The sequence below is a fragment of the Octopus sinensis genome, linkage group LG1, assembly GCF_006345805.1.
Source record: "Octopus sinensis linkage group LG1, ASM634580v1, whole genome shotgun sequence".
Classification (NCBI taxonomy): Eukaryota; Metazoa; Mollusca; class Cephalopoda; order Octopoda; family Octopodidae; genus Octopus; species Octopus sinensis.
In genome coordinates, this window is record NC_042997.1 from 193,308,087 (window position 1) to 193,323,904 (window position 15,818).

Sequence of the window (15,818 nt, forward strand, 5' to 3'; positions counted from 1 at the left end):
ATTATATATATATATATATATATATATATATATATATATATATATGTACGTGTGTGTATATGTTTGTGTGTCTGTGTTTGTCCCCTCAACATCGCTGGTGTGTTTGTCCCCTCAACTGATGCTGGTGTGTTTACGTCCCCGTAACTTAGCGGTTCGGCAGAAAAAGAGACCGATAGAATAAGTACTAGGCTTACAAAGAATAAGTCCCGGGGTCGATTTGCTTGACTAAAAGCGGTGCTCCAGCATGGCTGCAGTCAAATGACTGAAACAAGTAAAAGAGTATGGTTTTGTATGATGCCAACCAAGGCACAAGTTTCTGGGCAGGTGTGTATCAAAGTAATTTTTAGAATTACCTGTGAGTGCAAATACTAAAGATAATAACCTGCAACTTGCACAATAATCCATTGTATTTCCATGACTATTGTGTAGTCAACTACCATCATACTGGAAAAGGATGTAAGCTTCTATAAATATTTAAAAAGGGGCAGCAAGCACAAAAATAAATAAATAAAGTAATCTCTTATTGATTTCAGTAATTGCGGTTATGCTGGGGCACTGTCTATAACGATTTTAGTCAATCATATAACACTCATTAACCTTCATTTGTTTTAAATTATTATTATTAGTAGTAATAGCAGCAAAGTGGCAAGTTGGCAGAATTGTTAGCACGACAGGCAAAATGATTTGCAGCATTTCATCCGTTCTTGCATTCTGAGTTCAAATTCAGCTGAGGTCGAATTTGCTTTTTATCCTTTAGGGGTTGATGAAACAAGTACCAGTTATGACTGGGATTGATGTAAATCAAATGGCACCCCTCCCTCAAAATTTCAAGCCTTGTGCCTATAGTAGAAAGGATTATTATTATTATTATTATCACCAAGGTGGTGAGCCGACAGAGTCGTTTGCAAGCGAGATAAAATGTTTAGCACGATTTAATTTGTCTTTATGTCCCAAGTTCAAATTCCACAATAGTTGAAAGGATTTAGGGTTAGGTTTCGCCTTTAATTGAAAAAGGTATTATAAAAAGAGAAAGGGGCTCTCTACCCCGCTTTTGACCAGGCTCCCATTGGCTTTTATGGGTTTTTCCACCAGGAACCTTTCGTAACGCCTCCCCCTATTGGGAGATTTTCGTTGTTATATTATTTGATTGTTACACTGTTTTTACACGATTTTTTCACAAATGGACAAAACCCTTGGTAACCTTCGTCCTGTTTTGTCCCTTTATGTTTTCTAATCATGTGTGTCAGCCCTTGTGGCCAATAAAAAGAATTAATTATTATTATTATTATTATTATTAAGGTAGCAAGCTGGCAGAACCATTAACACACTGGACGAAATGCATAGCAGTATTTTGCCCGTTGCTACATTCTGAGTTGAAATTCCACTGAGATCGACTTTGCCTTTCATCCTTTCGGGGTTGATAAATTAAATACCAGTTGAGTACTGGAGGTCGATGTAATTCACTAGTCCACTCCCCCAAAATTTCAGGCCTTATACCTATAGTAGAAAAGATTATTACCTCTGCCTTAGTGAAGGTGGAGGTATTGTTTTCAGTTGTATTTGTTTATCCATGGACAAGATATCTCAAGAACCACTTAATGGATTCAGATGAAACTTTCAGAGAGGTTTGGCCTCACAACTGGTACAAACTTGATTAGATTTTGGGATCAATCCAGTACCGAACAAGGATTCTGGATTATTTTTCCGTTTTTTTTTTTAAAACTTAATTTTTGAGAGAGGTCAGGTTCATTTTCAGTATTCTCGTTTGTGAGAGCAGTCAAGTTTATTTCAGATATTCTCATTTTAAAAATCATCTCTGGCTAATCATTGAGAGGACGTTGGTGTTGCCTTGGCGGGGGTTTGCGCTCTCTGAGTGCTCGTTATTATTATTGTTATTCATTTGCGTGAAGGCACATGGCTCAGTGGTTAGAGCGTCAAGCTTACGATTGTGAGCTCAAATCCCGGACTGGGCTGCGTGTTGTGTTCTTAAGCAAGACACTATATTTCATGTTGTTCTAGTTCACTCAGCTGTAGAAATAAGTTGCGACGTCACAGGTGCCAAGCTGTATTGGTCTTTGCCTTTCCCTTGGATAACACTGGTGGCGCGGAGAGGGGAGGCCGGTATGCATGGGCAACTGCTGGTCTTCCATAAACAACCTTGCCTGGACTTGTGCCTAGGAGGTAATTTTCTAGGTGCAATCTCATGATCTGTATTGTGACCGAAAGGGGTCTCAGAATTCATTTGCAAAATTATGTATTCTAATGCCAAACATTATTCACCAAAGATCTAAAATTACTCAGTGGTATTCAGAATATAACTGGTTTGCATATATTCAGTTAGTGACCTCCAAATTTTTTTTTTTTTTTAACCTTCTGAATATTGAAGTGGAACTTAGAAAAATAAACTATAAAAAATGCTGAATGAAGTGCCTTTTTGAAATTGTAAGTGAATGCTGCTTGAGAATATATGCTTGTAGTTCATATATTCGTTGTCTAAACAACCACAACTTTAGTACAAGTTTAAATGTGAATATGTACAGGAGTATGTGTGTTTGTGACCAAAATAAACCATTTCAACTTATAAGCCTAGAGCCTCAACCACAGTCATCTTGTTCTGGGCAGAGTGTTGTTTTCAGTCATTATTTGCCTTAGAAATGGGATAGGCTCCAGTATAATGAACCTGTAAAAGTGTGATAACAATCAACACACACACACACACATCTTTAAAGCAACTTACAAGCATCCAAAATACATTGAGTCACACATTTTATCAACTGACAGCTACGTTTGCTCTTCAAATACAAAATGTGAAACTAATCAGAAACAATTAACAATATTTTTTTTTTTTCAATGAAATGCTTGATAAGCAGAGCTTCAAATTAATTTATTTTTATTTGTGCAAGTAACCATGCAATTTTAATTGTCTGATGGCAACATTTGCTACTTTCGGTCCGTGATTAAAGTGAAACTCTCAGATGTTCTATTAAGTAAAATATCCACTTATAAAATATGAGAGGAAGAGAGAGAGAGAGAGAGAGAGAGAGAGAGAGAGAGAGATACACGTGTATGACTTATGGAGACAAAATGTTAAATGTCACAGACTACAAAGAGAAAGTTTTGATATCTGCTGTCAGAGTAGAAAATGATTCAACAAAAATAAATGTCTATAAACCAAAAAGTCAAGCATTTCAGTACATTATTCATTTTCATAATAACTACAAACATAAAGCAGCAAACCAGCTGAATCATTAATGCAGTGAACAAAATGCTTATTGGCATTTCTTGCAGATCATTACATTTCTGAGTTTAAATCCTGCCTAGGTCAAACTTTCTTCTTTCTTTCTTCTTACAGCATTCACCCAGAGTGGGTTGAGCTGGCTTCATTCATCCTCAATGCTGTCTCTCTCTCACAAACGCAGACCAGGCCTGGTGATTTGAGGCTAACGACCATGTGATCTCCAACCACTCCTTATTCCAGCGGCGAACGCCGCCGTAGACATGGGGGCCTAGGTTGGGTTCCAGATCAGCCTTGACCTTAGTAAGCCAGGTTTTTCGCTGTCCACCACATCGCTTTCACCAACCCTGAAAGGCAAGTTTGACCCTTCAAGTCAAACTTGCCTTTCATTTTTCTGCTGCTGATAAAATAAAGTAACAGGCAAGTATTGGGGTCAATGCAATCAGCTTGCCTTATCCCCTCAAAATTTCTGGCCTTATGCCAAAATTAGAAAGAATCATTTCTACAAAGTATAAGTCATGGAATGTCTTTTGATTGCTAATGTCTTGGGTATGGTCGCAGGTCCTTTAGACCAGTATTCCGCAACCTTTTTTCACTTGCGATACACTTATATTCTTTACAAATTTCGGCAGCACACCTGAACTAAAAATATAACTATAAGTATAGGGGGGAAAAAAATAATATTCAGGTTACACTGTGGCACACCTAGCATCGTCTTGTGGCACACCAGTGTGTGACGGCACACTGGTTGCAGAACACTACTTTAGATGATTGGAGTGTTAATCTAACTCACTGTTTCAACCTTTTTACCCTGGCATAACCCTTAAAATAAATTACATGTCTCAAGGAACCCCTGAACAAAAGAAATTATATACCATATCTTTTTCATCGTAGTTCACGTGATAAATATCATATATATATGGTTGTTATATATTCTTTTGATTACATAATAGGTTAGATAGGAAGATGTCCATATTACAATAATCAATATGTTGTGCTTGTATACTCTTTCTCTTTTTACTCTTTTGCTTGTTTCAGTCATTTGACTGTGGCCATGCTGGAGCACTGTCTTTAGTCGAGCAAATCGACCCCAGGACTTATTCTTTATTAGCCTAGTACTTATTCTATCGGTCTCTTTTGTCGAACCGCTAAGTTACAGGGATTTAAACACACCAGCATCGGCTGTGAAGCTATGTTGGGTGGACAGACAGACAGACACACACACATATATATATATATATATATATATATACACACACACATATATATACACACACACACACACACACACACACACATATACAGTGGGGTTTTTTCAGTTTCTGTCTACCAAATCCACTCACAAGGCTTTGGTCAGCCCAAGGCTATATAGTAGAAGACACTTGCCCACGGTGCCACGCAGTGGGGGCTGAACCCGAAACTGTGTGGTTCGTAATCAAGCTACTTACACACAGCCACTCCAACGCCTATATAGTAATATTACAATCATGAAAGTAGCATATCTCACTCCTTCTCGGAAAACCCTTAGGAACCTCTTGTGGAACCCTGGTTGAGAAACGCTGGTCTAACTGATGGGTTTCCCAGACCGAGTTTCATTCTGCAAAATGGGAAGAAACCCAAAGACGAAGTGTTTTTTATGCTTTGCATTTCATTCCTTACTGCCATCCCGCTTTCCAATGATAGTGACATTTCCATTCTTAACCCTTTCGTTACTGTATTTATTTTGAGATGCTCTGTGTTTCTTTCAATTATTTTAAATATAATAAGGAATTTAGTAAAATAACTTAGTTATCATTAAGCTAGTGTTAGGAACATAAATTGCAACTAAGGTTTGGTGGAAGATTTTAATGAAAAACCTATGAAAACAAGACATTAATACTACAGAGCCAGAGCTGGTTTTGGCCGGGTTGGTAATGAAAGGGTTAATGGTACTTGTCTGTGGAGTGCTCAACCACTTGCATGTTAGTTTCATGAGCAGGCTGTTCCACTGATCAATCAGATCAACTGGAACCCTTGTTGTTCTGACAAGGATGCGAGTGAGTTAGTTATATATATACTGGGGTCTAACCAATTATAGCACCTTTAGCAAAAAAACAAATCCGTAGCCTTGTAAGTATGTAGAGAAATAAATACGATTGAGTTAAGTGAATTGTAGCAAAGCATGAGACTGCTTTCTTTTGCCAGCTGCTCTACTCCCAAGATTTCAGTCTTGCAAGCACTTCTCTTTTTTGCTCTTAGTCAATTGGGGGGGGGGGGTTATAAAGAAATATTTATAACATGATGTTGGATTATGGGCAGCATGATCACAAGTTCAAATCCAACAATAGCTATTACTGTGCTGTACCCTTGAAAGTGATATACAAAATTATCTCTGTATTAGCTTGTTTCATCATCATCATCATCATCATTCGTTTAACGTCCGCTTTCCATGCTAGCATGGGTTGGACGATTTTGACTGAGGGCTGGCAAACCAGATGGCTGCACCAGGCTCCAATCTGATCTGGCAGAGTTTCTACAGCTGGATGCCCTTCCTAACGCCAACCACTCCGAGAGTGTCGTGGGTGCTTTTTACGTGCCAGTCAGGCAGTACTGGCAACGACCTCGCTCAAATCTTTTTACACATGCCACCGGCACAGGCGCCAGTAAGGCAACGCTGGTAACAATCACGGTCGAATGGTGCCTTTTACATGCCACTGGCACGGAAGCCAGTTAGCCGCTCTGGCAACGATCATGCTTGGATGGTGCCCTTGGCACCCTACTAGCACGAGCATAAGTGCCAGTAAGGCGACGCTGGTTTTATTGACACACACAAAAAAAAAACAAACAAACATACTTTTACTTTACAATAACGGTAGTTAACAGAAAGAACATCCATAATAAAAGAAAAAGACCATCAATAGCTTCAACAACATCCTATCTTTGCAATGGGAAAAAAATTCAAAATCTCAGATCAGCAATAACGCTTCTCAAATGACAGATGAATAAAAAAAGAAATCTTAGTTTCTAAGTGACTAATTGGTGTTAGAAAGAGTATCAACCACAGTAATTCCTTGTAAATTAATATTGAAAGTTTTGCTTAATTAAATTTCAGCTCAGTAAAAATTCATGTACAAAAAAAAAAAATTGTGGGGGTGCATAGCTTAGTGGTTAGAGTGTCTGATTCATGAATGTGAGATTGTAGTTTCAATTCCTGGACTGGGTGATATTTTCTTGAACAAAACACTTCATTTCATATTGCTCCACAATCCACACACCTAGTGAAAATGAGTAATCCTGTAACGGACTGGTGTCGCATCAAAGGAGGAATATAAGCGCCAGAGAAACTGGGAAAGTGGCCCTATGCCCCTTACAGAGTAATATCATTCGGTGGTTTCACCAAGTAAAAGATTTTAAAGAACCCCATTTCAAAAATACATTCAAACCTTAATTAAGCAAAAATAATTTTCTCAATTACACAAGGTAAAAGAAACTAGGTCTTGCTTCATCATCTTCGTTATTATTGTTTAATGCCTGCCTTCCATACTGGCATGGATTGGATGGTTTGACAGGAGCTGGCCAGACAGGAGACTGCACCAGACTTCTGTATCTGTTTTGGCAGTGTTTTTACAGCTGGATGCCCTTCCTAACACCAACCACCCAGCAGAGTGGACTGAGTGCTTTCTATGTGGTACAAGCACAGGCAAAGTTAGTTTTGGTAAGGTTTTCACAGCTAGATACTCTTCTAAAAGCCAACCACTTTAAAATATGGACCAGATGCTTTTTACATGGCATGAGCACTGGCAGGGACACCAAGTAACTGCCAAGACAGAAATCCTTTGAGAGGAGAGGGGGGGGGGCATTGGAGGAGGTGATCTTGTGTCAGATGAAAGGTTTATAGCGGTAGAGAAACAGATGTCTTGTTGTAGAAGAGATACATAGTTTTTTTTGGGGGGGGGGGGGGACAGCTTGAAGATGCAATATGATACCAGCAGGAAAAAAAAAAAAGAATGCACAAACTAAAGGCTTCCTGTGTAGTTCATTTACCCAATGAATAACTACTCCTCTCAAATTAGGAATTAAATAACACAAGTATAATGAAGCTTGTGAGTAAGTTGAAACAGGGGGTGGAAACCTAGCTGCACAGAGTCTTCCCAAGAACTTACTATTGTAGTAGGGGCATGAGAAGTTTTGGCACAGCATTTCCGAGGCAGCTATTTGGTGCAGCAAATTCGAAACTCATTTATTTGACATCAGGTGTTTTAACATTTCTCTCATTCTCTGCCCCACTACTCTCTATTTAAGTTAGTGAGCATATTTTGCTCGATGAAAACAATTAGGGCTATAATGGGGTGATGGATGTATAAACAACAAAATAATGGGTTCCTTAGGTTAAGTTTTATTTGTGAAATACAGTTGTTTTCAATCTACTTCAGAAAGTGGTCTACATTTGTGGTGGTGGGTAAGAGGAGTGCAAGGAATATCGCCTGGGAGCCATGGGTGTGGCAGTCTAAAAAGAATTGGGAACCCCTGTTGTATGAGTACGAGGGGAAAGAAAATGTTCTGGTTAATTGTGTTCAATTAATTAATTTGTAATTATCTCCATCTGTTTTTATCTGTATGTGTATATCTCTGCAAGTGTATGCATGTTTTGGGCCTCCATTGGCAAAACAGGCCGAATGTCTGCCAGCTGTGCCAAGCATCAGTATCCAACTGTCTCATTCTGTCATGTTAGATCATCCACAAATGAGGTCAGTTGTGGGAGCATATATGCCATTGGAGAACATTGGCTACTTTTGCCATTTGTCACTATATTTCCCAGCTCCTCACGGGCGACCTGTCAAACAGAGTCCAAGTCAGTTTCCCATCTCCACAAGAAACCTCCTCATGTGCAGTGACCATGTGGCATGTGGTTGACTAACACAAGTCATCAACCCAGAAACTCGAGCAACATGGCCAAACAGTAATAAAAGATTTTGGTCAGCCAGAGGCTATAGTAGAAGACACTTGCCCAAGGTGCCATGCAGTGGGACTGAACTCGGAACCATGGGGTTCATAAGAATCCAGTGCTGTCAATAATTTTTTCTACATTAGGCACAAGGCCAGCAATTTTGAGGAGAGTAGGGCAAATCGATTACATCAACCCCAGTATTCAACTGCTGCTTATTCTATTGCCCTTAAAAGGATGAAAGGCAATGTTAACTCAGGCAGAATTTGAACCCAAAACGTAAAGATCAGGAAGAAATGGTGCTAAGCAGTTTTGTCTCGCACAAAAATGACTCTACCAGCTCACTGCCTTAGTAATAACAAAGAGAAGAACAAAAGTGAAAAATAAAAAGCCCTTACCTTTTGTTACTACTAATAGATCGTCTGTGTTTCATATAGTGAAGGTTCCGATGGAGAAATATTGGCTAAAAAGAATAAATAATAATAAAACAGGTAAGTAACAAAGTAAAAGAAAAACGAAGCAATAATAAGCAAATCTAAACAACAATATCTCATTCTCTTCAAGGATACATCATCATACTTTTCCCAGCTTGCATGGGTCAGACAATTTGTTGAGGTAAGTTTTATCCTTTTAGTGTTCAAACCGGCCATATCAGGCCCAAATAATGTACCTGTTATATGTTCAAACTGACCAGATAAGGCCTCTCACACTTACCTTAAAATGTCATGTTAAAAATAAACAATCACATCATTGAAATCTCAAAGCTACAAGATAATGTATGATAAATTCAAAATAATGAGAATAATTAAGCATTGCATATGATAGAGTAATCTGAATGCTAAAGGGTTATAAAGCTGGATGTCTTTTCCATTGCTAATCCATATCTGTTTCCAAGCAAGGTAATATTTCCCTAGGCCATGGAAAACTGGAAACGGACAACATTGCTTGTGTGGTGCTGAGGCTGGTTTACAATCACATGATATCAAGACAAGAGTACACACATACACACACAATAACATTTTAATAAATTAAAGCAGAAAAATATTTAATACAGAAAGAGGTGTTTTGCTGTTGCATGGCCTGTACACTATAGGAGCAAATCCCCTTTGAAAAAGTAACCAACACTTTTAAAATGGGATCACATACTGAGAGACTTAAATCTTGGTTGAGACAACTAACACTTCTTAATTATATGCCTTCTTTTAACCTAAGTTATTATTGTTAAAAGCAAGCCCCAAGTGAACCCAAAGACTTTATATATATATATAATGCTGAAGTTGTCTGTGTATGGCAGGTTTGGTAGCCTTCAACTAACACTATCTCCTCTGAGACCCTGTGGCGCAAGTTGACCAAAATTGAGGAAGGCTTGCTCTTCATTCCGTAGAAGAAAAATTTCAAATCAGACCATGTTAACACCAAAAATTATTAACATCAAAAAGGTGCTTTTTTGCTATGAAAATCCTTATTTTTTACGATTTTTTTACTGCTGTGTCGCCATTTTTTGGTGTATTTCAACCAGAAAAATGTTCACTTAAAGAGAATAACAAGCTACATAATGCAAAATTTCTATTTTTCAAAAATTCCAATTCTAAAGGGTCAAAACAAACTCGAGCAACGCCGGGCGATACTGCTAGTTATTGTTAAAAGTAAGTCCTAAGTGAACCCAAAGACTTAATATTTGATTAAAACAACACTAACAGTAATAATCTCTATGTTTGATAAAAGGCCACACACTTGAAGAAAAGTGCTAATCAATCCCCACTCACTTCCTAATGCTTTACTTGATACTTAATTTAGCCGTCAACGCAGGCAACATCTGGATGTAGAGCGTAAAGGAATATTACTCGTAATTAATTAATAGGGCTGCTTCTGAGCATTTGCTTGGCTACCTACACAGAAGATCCAAACAGCTGACTTAAAAAGAAAAAGTTATTTGCAAAGTAAACCATCTTATGGTATCATGGCCAATAGGTTTATCCTAAATCAAGTCACCGAAGCTAGAGAGCAATGTAATTAATAGCGGAAGATATAGAAAGAAAAAGTAGCAACTTAGCAACTAATCTGGTAAGACAAAACTAAAAGCAAATATTATATACCAAACAAAGATGTACTAAGCCATTAATAAAAATTAATGACATCACCCAACAAGATGTAGAATTAACTGTCTCTTGTGTGCAAGTGTGTATTTCTACTGCATCATCATTCTCTTATTAATCATTTAAGTAATAATCTACAATGATAGAATCTCAAACTCATCTAATCCTAAGTGGATTACAAAAGATGCATAACTATGTGCATCAGTTACAAGTGTCGCACTTTATGAAGATGCTAGCACTGCTACAACTTTCGGCTTAGGTAAGCAGTGAAAGCTCATTTACTCATCTGGAAGCGAAAAAGTGCAGTGTGGAGAAAAATCAAGATTAAGAAAGAATAAACAGGAAGTATATTACTAATATTACGAATTAACCCTCTGGTTACCAGATTTCAGTCGAGGTACTCTTGTCTATATTTCAATTTATTCTGAAGATAAACAATTTGGTAAAATTACTACTACCCCTTAACCCTTTTGATACCAACCGACAGAAACCGGCTCTGGCTCTGAGTACAAATGTCTTGTTTTCATAAGTTTTGAATTAAAACCTTCCAATTTATGTTCCTAACACTACTGAATGATAACTAAGATATTTTACTAAATTCTTTGTTATAGTTAATGTAATTGAGAGAAACACAGAGCATCTCAAAATAAATATGGTAATGAATGGGTTAATGTAAATATTATGAGACTAGTGTTTGGAACATAAAATTTTAATTCAGAAAATTTCAACCCTTTGGCATTCATATAACTCTGTCAAATGTAATGCTTATTTACTCACATTGCTTTGAATTAATCACGTATTATCTGAAGAGTTTCAAGATTTTGATTTCTCTTACTCTTTACTCCTTTACTTGTTTCAGTCATTTGACTGCGGCCATGCTGGAGCACCACCTTTAGTCGAGCAAATCGACCCCAGGACTTATTCTTTGTAAGCCTAGTACTTATCCTATCGATTTCTTTTGCCGAACTGCTAAGTTACGGGGACATAAACACACCAGCATCGGTTGTCAAGCGATGTTGGGAGGACAAACACAGACACACAAACATATATATATATATATATATATACACACACACACACACATATATACAATGGGCTTCTTTCAATTTCCGTCTACCAAATCCAAGCACAAGGCTTTGGTCAGCCCGAGGCTATAGTAGAAGACGCTTGCCCAAGGTGCCATGCAATGGGACTGAACCCGGAACCATGTGGTTCGTAAGCAAGCTACTTACGACACAGCCACTTCGGTGTCTATGATTGTTTATTTTTAAAATGACACTGTACAGTAGACGTGAGAGGCCAGATTTAGCCAGTTTGAACATAAAGTAGGTAAAATATTTGGGCTAGATGTGGCTAGATTAAATGCTACAGGATTAAAACAAGAAGGTTGTTTTTTATAACCAAGGATGATCTCAGGCAGTTTGATATCAAAAGGGTAAACTGCTAATGTATTTCATTTTATTTTATAACTTAGTTGAAAGAAGAAAGACAGTGCTTATGATCTTTTCCAAGGTCTCAGAGGCTGGTGAAAGGAAGTGAACTGGAGACCTGACCCAAATACTAGTAATAGAGTAGGCACTATGAGAGATACCCCATTTCTTTATTACCCACAAGGGGCTAAACATAGAAGGGACAAACAAGGACAGACATAGGTATTAAGTCGATTACATCGACCCCAGTGCGTAACTGGTACTTAATTTATCGACCCCGAAAGGATGAAAGGTAAAGTCGACCTCGGCGGAATTTGAACTCAGAACGTAACGACAGACGAAATACAGCTAAGCATTTCGCCCGACGTGCTAACGTTTATGCCAGCTCGCCGCCTTATGAGAGATACCCAAAGGCCAGGTGATGCTAAACTAGGTGATGGATCAAGTCTACTATCCCTTACTCTTTTACTTGTTTCAGTCATTTGACTGTGGTCATGCTGGAGCACCGCCTTTAGTCGAGCAAAGCAACCTCAGGACTTATTCTTTGTAAGCCTAGTACATAATCTATCAGTCTCTTTTGTCGAACCACTAAGTTACGGGGACGTAAACACACCAGCATCAGTTGTCAAGCGATGTTGGAAGAGACAAACACAGACACATAAACATGCACACACACATATATATACATATATACAACGGGCTTCTTTCAGTTTCTGTCTACCAAATCCACTCACAAGGCTTTGGTCGGCCCAAGGCTATAGTAGAAGACACTTTGCCCAAGGTGCCATGCAGTGGTACTGAACCCAGAACCATGTGGTTGGTAAGCAAGCTACTTAGCACACAGCCACTCCTGTGCCTTAAATGCAAACATTATTACGAAAATAGACACAAGGTAGCAAACTGGTAGAATTGTTAGGCAAAATGCTTAATAGTATTTATGTTCTGAGTTCAAGATCGACTTTACATTTTACCCTTTCAGGGTTGATGAAATAAGCAACCAGTTTATAGCCTTGGAGTCGATATAATTGACTAACCCCTTCCCACAAAATTTCAGCCCCTGTGACTATAGAGGAAAGGGATTATGAAAATACATAAATATCAATTTGAGAGAGAGAAAATAGCAGGCCTGATGATGGAAATGAACCATGTAGCTATCAACTGCCAGGTGACTCATGTTATTAAGTACATTACAGACAATTTGTCCTTTCATCACCACAAATTCAGTCCTTTATTTCTGCTCATTTAAATGTACTGTTTTAGTGTTTCCCCAAATTTCTAATACAGCAAGGTGTTGTACCTGGGCTTAATCATCATCATCATCATTTAACGTCCGTTTTCCATGCTAGCATGGGTTAGACGGTTCGACTAGGGTCTGGTAAGCCATGGAGGCTGCACCAGGCTCCAATCTCGTTTGGCAGAGTTTCTACAGCTGGATGCCCTTCCTAACGCCAGCCACTCTGTGAGTGTAGTGGGTGTCTTTTACGTGCCACCGGCACAGGGGCCAGAGGAGGCTGGCAAATGGCCATGATCAGTTGGTGCTCTTACATGTCAACGGATCGTGGCCGTTTTAAAAAAACAATTAACCCCATGAATCAAATAACAAATTGACTGCTGTAATGACTTTTGATGTTATAATTATCATGCATACAGAAAAATTCCAACAGTGGGCCTGTTGCTCATTCCTTTCACAAAACAGTGCTTTTAATGTGAATATCATTACTAAAACTGTCCAATAAATAAGTCAGTACCCATAGCTCTTGCTGGAACTTCCAGAATCCATGTGATGTTCAGCTTAACTCTCTTGCATTCACATTATTCTGTCAAATGTAATGCTTATTTATTCACATTGTTTTGAATTAATTATGTATTAACTTGTGGCTGATGCAATAAGGTAGGTGTGAAATGTCGGATCTGATTAATTTAATTGCTAAAGAGTTGAACACCCACAGTCAGTACTGTGAAAAAGCACCCAGTACACACTGTAAAGTGGTTGGTGTTAGAAAGGGCATCCAGCCATAGGAACCATGCCAAAACATGAAGCCAGGGCAGCTCTTCAGCTGATCAGCTCCAGTCAAACCATCCAACCCATGCTAGCATGGAAAACGGATGTATGATGATGATAATGTTATTACACCTACTATTTGAGTATTTACATCCATTTTGATCAATTTGATCTCCAAACACCATCAGGTATTTTATTTCTGAATGTGTGTACACAGAATCAGACTCGATTCAGACAAGGAACCTAAACATTCTTATCCATTAGGCCAGTGATGCACATAGAACTCTAGGTTTTATATATTTAACTTTCAGTAGAGTTAATGCCCACACAGGTCTTATTGACTGGGTTCTTTTGTAACCCTTTAGCGTTCAGATTATTCTGCCAAATGTAATGCATATTTATTCATATTGCTTTGAATTAATCATGCTTTATCTCATCATCATCATCGTCATCGTCGTTTAACGTCAGCTTTCTATGCTAGCGTGGGTTGGACATTTTGACTGAGGACTGGCGAACCAGATGGCTGCACCAGGCTCCAATCTTGATCTGGCAGAGTTTCTACAGCTGGATGCCCTTCCTAACGCCAACAACTCCAAGAGTGTAGCGGGTGCTTTTACATTCCACTGGCACGAGGGCCAGTCAGACGGTACTAGCAACGGCCATGCGCAAATGGTGTTTTTTACGTGCCACCTGCACAGGAGCCAGTCCAGCAGCACTGGCAACAACCTCACTTGAATGTTTTTGCACATGCCACCGGCACAAATGCCAGTAAGGCAACGCTGGTAACGATCACACTCGAATGGTGCTTTTTACGTACCACCGGCACAGAAGCCAGTTAGCCACTCTGGCAACGATCACGCTCGGATGGTGCCCTTCGCGCTCCACTAGCACAGACGTCAGTCATCGAATTTGATTTCGATTTCACTTGCCTCAACAGGTTTTCACAAGTAGAGTTTAGTGTCCAATGAAGGAAAGGTATGCATAAGTGGGCTGGTTACACCCCTGGCATAGGCCACGAGGTTATGGTCTCACTTGGCTTGCCAAGCTTCAAAATTTCAGTGAAAACGATTGTGTAGTTTTAGAATGACATTATAGGGTAGATATGGAAGGTCAAATCTGGCTGGTTTGTGTATAAAACAGGTAGAATACATGGGCCAGATATGGCCAGTTTAAATGCTTATAGGTTAATGGTTTTCACTTTCTTTGTCCATCAGTAATGGTACTTGTTTGCTTCTCTACATTCCGTTATTCCTTACTTAGATATTATTGTATTGTAACGTTTAAAATCTGAAAATAAATTGGTTGGTTTAGGTAGACGCAGTTCTAACCACTCTTAGATAGATTTAACTCCAGGAAGAAACGAACATTAAATCAATATGGTTGTCTTTACAAAGTTGTAACAACACAAGAGCGAAAAGTGAATTTTAAAAACTTAAGAGAAAAGTATTAAAAAATAACTGAAGACAGACTGATCTATTTTTTTACTCGTTTCAGTCATTAGGCTGCGACCATGCTGGGGCATCGCCTTGATGAATTTTTAGTCAAGTGAATCGATCCCAGAACTTTTTTAAAGCCTGGTACTTATTCTATTGGTCTCTTTTGCTTAACTGCTAAGTTACAGGAACATAAACACACCAATACCAGTTGTCAAGTAGTGACAGGGGAAAAACTACGCGCGCACACATGCACGTGCATGCGCATGATGGGCTTGTTTCCATGTACCAAATCCATCAACAAGGCTTTGGTTAGCCCAAGGCTACAGAAGACACTTGCTCAAGGTGTCATGCAGTGGGACTGAACCCAGATCCATGTGGTTGGGAAGCAAGCTTCTTACCACACACCCATGCCTGCACCTATTTCAATTTTTAAAAAATTTTCATTTATAAATCATCAGATTAAATATCTCATCAAATAACAAATCACCAAGAGAACGGACTAAGTTCACACTACATTATTTTTTTTTCCCCCCCTTTTCTTTTTGCACTGAGAGAAAAAAAAAAACCATTTTCCTTTATACTGTAAACTTAAGTCCTAACACCATTCTTCAGTGAGCCACAAAAATTATTATTCCTGTTACATTCTTCTCTGTATTTTAACAATTTAAAAATAACATTGACTATTTTCGGGTTAA

At 38.6% G+C, this 15,818-nt stretch overlaps 1 protein-coding gene across 2 annotated transcripts in view; it reads right to left on the minus strand.

Moving 5' to 3' along the window:
- The window catches only part of LOC115210380 (polycomb protein suz12-A), a 114,358-nt gene that overhangs the window by 74,551 nt on the left and 23,989 nt on the right, over window positions 1-15,818 (minus strand). For both annotated transcript variants that reach the window (XM_029778954.2, XM_029778963.2), the window contains exon 3: window positions 8,558-8,622. In XM_029778954.2, coding sequence (XP_029634814.1) covers window positions 8,558-8,622 — 65 coding nt within the window. The remainder of the gene's footprint in view (window positions 1-8,557; window positions 8,623-15,818) is intronic.